This window comes from Chiloscyllium plagiosum, chromosome 23, assembly GCF_004010195.1.
Source record: "Chiloscyllium plagiosum isolate BGI_BamShark_2017 chromosome 23, ASM401019v2, whole genome shotgun sequence".
NCBI classification, from domain to species: Eukaryota; Metazoa; Chordata; class Chondrichthyes; order Orectolobiformes; family Hemiscylliidae; genus Chiloscyllium; species Chiloscyllium plagiosum.
In genome coordinates, this window is record NC_057732.1 from 51813527 (window position 1) to 51818528 (window position 5002).

General features: G+C 44.9%; 1 protein-coding gene across 1 annotated transcript in view; it reads right to left on the reverse strand.

Annotated features, from left to right (window-relative positions):
* ccdc3a (coiled-coil domain containing 3a) overlaps nt 1-4764 on the reverse strand; it is a 74462-nt gene extending 69698 nt beyond the window's left edge. Inside the window, exon 1 of the mRNA XM_043714162.1 lies at nt 4128-4764. Within this exon, the coding sequence (XP_043570097.1) occupies nt 4128-4486 (359 nt within the window). The 5' untranslated portion in view covers nt 4487-4764. The remainder of the gene's footprint in view (nt 1-4127) is intronic.
* Between the last annotated feature and the right edge of the window lie 238 nt (nt 4765-5002).

Here is a 5002-nt window from a genome sequence, read left to right on the forward strand (position 1 = left end):
TCCCTGTCTGGGTGAGTAATTATAGGACATCCCTGTCTGCGTGAGTATTATGGGCCCTTCCCTGCCTGGGTGAGTATTTATTGGCCATCCCTGTCTGGGTGAGTATTTATTGGGACATCCCTGTCTGGGTGAGTATTTATAGGCCATCCCTGTCTGGGTGAGTATTTATCCGGCCATCCCTGTCTGGGTGAGTATTTATGTGGCCCTCCCTGTCTGGGTGAATAATTATAGGACATCCCTGTCTGAGTGAGTATTTATGTGGCCATCCCTTTCTGGGTGAGTATTTATGGCGCTATCCCTGACTGGGTGAGTATTTATGTGGCCCTCCCTGTCTGGGTGAGTAATTATAGGACATCCCTGTCTGGGTGAGTAATTATAGGACATCCCTGTCTGGGTGAGCATTTATTGACCATCCCTGTCTGGGTAAGTATTAATCGACCATCTCTGAATACCCTGGAGAACGTGCTGTTTCACGTAAGGTAGTCCTGAGTAACCCACAGTGCTGTCAGGGTGGGAGCTCCAGGATTTCATTGAATTGTACAGCACAGAAGAGGCCCTTCGACCCATCGAGTCTGCACTCTAAATCTACCATGGGTCCACTTTCCAACACTTGGCTCACAGCCTTGAATGCGATGACATTTGAAGTGTTCATCCAAGAATATTTCCAAAGGCTGAGGTCCTGCCTTTCTCTTCAAAATTATGCCCCTTGTTACTGACTCATCAACCAAGGGAATAGTTGCTTTCTGTCCACCTCGGCCATGCCCCTCACAATCATACACACCTCCTTCAGACCACCCTCAACCTTCACTGCTCCAAAGTAAATAACCTGAACTTATCCAGCACATAGCTATTTTCCACAAACTCTCTGATTTTATTAAAGTATGATTGTTATGACATCTCAATAATACCCTGTTCATTACTTTTCAATTGATAACTGGTGCCCACTCTTCACAGGGAATGAAAATTAAATATTTGATGTTGTGGTTCTGTTCACCGAGCTGGAATTTTTTTGCTGCAAATGTTTCGTCCCCTATCTAGGTGACATCCTCATGCTTGGGAGCCTCCTGTGAAGCGCTTCTGTGGTGTTTCCTCCGGCATTTATAGTGGCCTGTCACTGCAGCTTCCGGTTGTCCGTTTCAGCTGTCCGCTGTAATGGAGCATTTCAGAACTGACAGCCAGACTACTGCGACCACTAGGACTTATAACAGCACACAAACCAACTGCCACCCTCAGACAACAACTCACCAGAATGAAGGACCCGATACCCAGCATGAGCAAAACTAATGTAGTGTACAAAATCCCATGCAAGGACTGCACAAAACACTACATAGGACAAACAGGAAGACAGCTAACGATCCACATCCACGAACATCAACTAGCCACGAAACAACACAACCAGCTATCCTTAGTAGCCACACACACAGACCGGAGGAAACACCACAGAAGCGCTTCACAGGAGGCTCCCAAGCACTGAGGATGTCACCTAGACAGGGGACGAAACGTTTGCAACAAAAACTTCCAGCTCGGCGAACAGAACCACAACAACGAGCACCCGGGCTACAAATCTTCACCCAAACATTAAATATTTGAGCTTAATTGTTATGACACTAGATGCCCCTCCTGAATTCCAATCCGTCGTGACAAGTTGGGAAAGAGAATTCTCTAAGTTTACTTATGAGGGCCAAACATTTAAAAGTCACTTGGAAACCCACGGGGTTACCTCAAAAACCGAGTGGTTCATTAACATTCTTCAGGAAAGGGAGCTGTGTCTGAACCAGGTCTTGAGTATACAGTCACAAATGGCTGCCTTCACTTAGACATGGTCAAGTCTTAATGGTCTGAAAGCAAGCCAGGAAGAACTATAGGAATAACTATGTGTTATAAGTTAAAAAAATCACAACACCAGATTATAGTCCAACAGGTTTATTTGGAAGCACTAGCTTTCAGAGCGCTGCTCTTTCATCAGGTAGCTGTGAAGCAGGATCATATAGCTATAAATTCTGTGTCTTATGATCCTGCTTCACAGCTACCTGATGAAAGAGCAGTGCTCCGAAAGCTAGTGCTTCCAAATAAACCTGTTGGACTATAATCTGGTGTTGTGATTTTTAACTTTGTCCAACCCAGTCCAACATCAGCTCCTCTACATGATCAAACAGGAGTGTGACAAAGTGGGCAGAAGTGAATGAAGTTTAGGATGTAATTTGAGTGTGACGATCCACCAATGTAAACCAAAATATTTCAGCATTGCTTTTGGTAGTTGACGCTGTCATCCAAAGATCATTAATGGAATTGAAGTTGGGAATGTTTTCCTTGGAGAAGGCAGAGAGGACATCTGATATCGAAGCATTGGGAGGGGTTGACAGGAGAGTAACCTCAACTGGTGCAGAGATTGAATCCAAATTGTTGGCATCACTCTGCATTGCAAACCAGCCAGGCAAACCAGCCAGGCAAACCAGCCAGGCAAACCAGCCAGGCAAAAGTGAGGACTGCAGATGCTGGAAACCAGAGTTTAGATTAGAGTGGTGCTGGAAAAGCACAGCAGGTCAGGCAGCATCTGAGGAGCATGAAAATCGACGTTTCAGGCAAAAGCTGTCCTGCCAACTGAGCTAACTGATCCCCTGGGTTAAATGAAACAGTGGTTTTAAATAGTGTTTACAGCAAGATAACATTACAATGTTTCATTCAGAAAAACTGGGGAGTAAATCAGGAACACAATATTTAGAGAAATGTAGATACAAAATAGTCTGAGGCTTGGAATGCAGACAGTAGGTGAGTGGTTTTCAGACTGGAGAGAGTTGTGTAATGTAGTTCCCCAGAGCTTAGTATTAAGACTGCTCGGAGTTACTATTTTGGATCTACATTAAGTGCCCTGGACTTCCCTACACAGGCAGGATTGCAAAGTTTAAAAAGGTACAAAACTTCCAAAACCTAACTGACAGAAGATAATGAGAGATTTCAGGAGGACTAAATTGGTGAAATGAGCAGACATGTGGTGGATGTATTTTAACACAAAAAGTGTGAACTGAGGTAATGCATTTTCATTCTAAGAATGAAGATAGGAAATATAAAGTAAGGGGCACAGTTTCAAAGGAGGGAGCAGGAACTAGGACAGCGGGGATGGACGTACACAGGTCTTTTGACTGCAGCTGGACAAATAGAGAAGCCTGTTTAAAATAAAGATACAGAATGCTGATCACTGTTCGAAGTCATGGATGGTTTGAGCAGTGTAAACAGGACAAACTGTTCCCAGTGGCTGGCGAGGACAGAGGTTTAAAACAATTGGCAAAAAAACCAGAGGGACAGTAGAGGGGAAATAATTTAAGCAGCAAATTGTTGTGATCAGGGATGTGCTGCCTGAGAGGGTAGTGAAAATAGATTCAATAAGAACAATTGGTGACACACTTAGAGTAAGGAACAGTAAAACCTCTAGAGCTAGGAGGAAAGAGCGGGGATGAGTCTCACCACGGAACTAGCAGAAGCAGAATGTGCTAGTTGGCCTCTGTCTGGCCTGTGTCAATTAAAAATCTCTCCTAAAGGACGAACCACTACCGTCCGGGGCGTAGCTTGGCTCAATTACACAGACTAAGTGAATTAGACCTTCGATGGGGATTGAGAATAAAGAAAAACTGCAAATAGATAGAGCAGACTTGATGGGCTGAATGGCCTATTTTTATTGGAAAATATCTTCTTCTGGAACAACCTGCTTACACACCTCTGGAGCAGGTGGGAATCAAACGTGGGTCTCCTGGTTCAGAGATAGGGTCACTACCACTGTGCCACAAGAGCTCTCCCAGTTCAGAGGAAAGACAGAGACTCGTGTTCCCTTCACCTGAACTGTATCCCGCAAGGTGAGAAAACTGTTTAAATATAAATGAGCAAAAGTAGTGAATTTCACACAATCACAATCTGAACATCTAAAACAGAAATTAGCAATTTGCATCTTTGTTACAACAACTCAAGTTTGTTTATAATAATCAATATTGACACTAAATCAGAATTTCCAACCAAATAAAAAGGAGAAAGAGTTTCTTTAGCCGCACCATCTTAAGTAGAAACCAAAAACCCAATTTCAGACCAGCAATCAGTGTGTCTGGTGGTCACTCGCCCTGTGTTCGGGTGTCTTTTACCTGAGGAAGATGAAGTAGCTGTTGTTCTCAATGACCGTGTGGGACTGGCAGGAGAAGTAGCCCAGGCCGGTGAGGTTGAGACGGGATCCTCCAGGTACTTCCAACATGCTGCCCCACGCTTGGTCACACAACATTTCAATCTCTGCCGAGTAGAACAAACTGGTCTCATACTGCCACGGGAGGTAGTTATACACACTGTACATGTCCTGATGGATAGCCAGAACCCGGGCATAGACTATAATCTCAGCCAGTTCAGCCCTGCAGCCTTCACTCATGGGTCTCCAGTCAGTGGGAAACTGGCATGTTGAAACCGGGCTATAACCTGTGGCAATTAGGATTATCACAGGTATAAAGACCATGCTGGTGAGGGAATTGGAACGTTTTTGCCTTGCAGTGAAAGCTTCTTTTTCTTCCCCTCACCCCCACTCTCCTTTACTTTTGAGCTTGCTCTCAAACTTTCCTGCCCCCCAGGGTGAGAAACTGAAATGCCACAGAATCAGTCGGCCAAGAGGAAGTGACTCTGAAACTCAGCACAGCTGTCAACATTCTCCACTGCCGGCTTCCAGTGTGAAAGATTCACTGCTGGGGGAAAGGAGAATGTGAATGGAGCTTATGCTTCAGACTTTAGAGCACAAAGGGGGGGGGGGGGGGGAAGAGAGAGAGAGAGAGCCAATTGTGTCTCAATCAGCCAGAACCAATCAGCGTTCTTGTGGTGGATGAGAACTAATCACAGCACTGTACTGTGAGCGAACCAATCGGGTGTGCTGTCAGAATTGTTAACCCTTTCCCCCTTCAAATCCCTCCCCTCCAGCCTCAGCAACTTTGCAGCTCATTTAAAAAAAAGTGTACCTGGCTGTCTTGAGAGAACACTGATA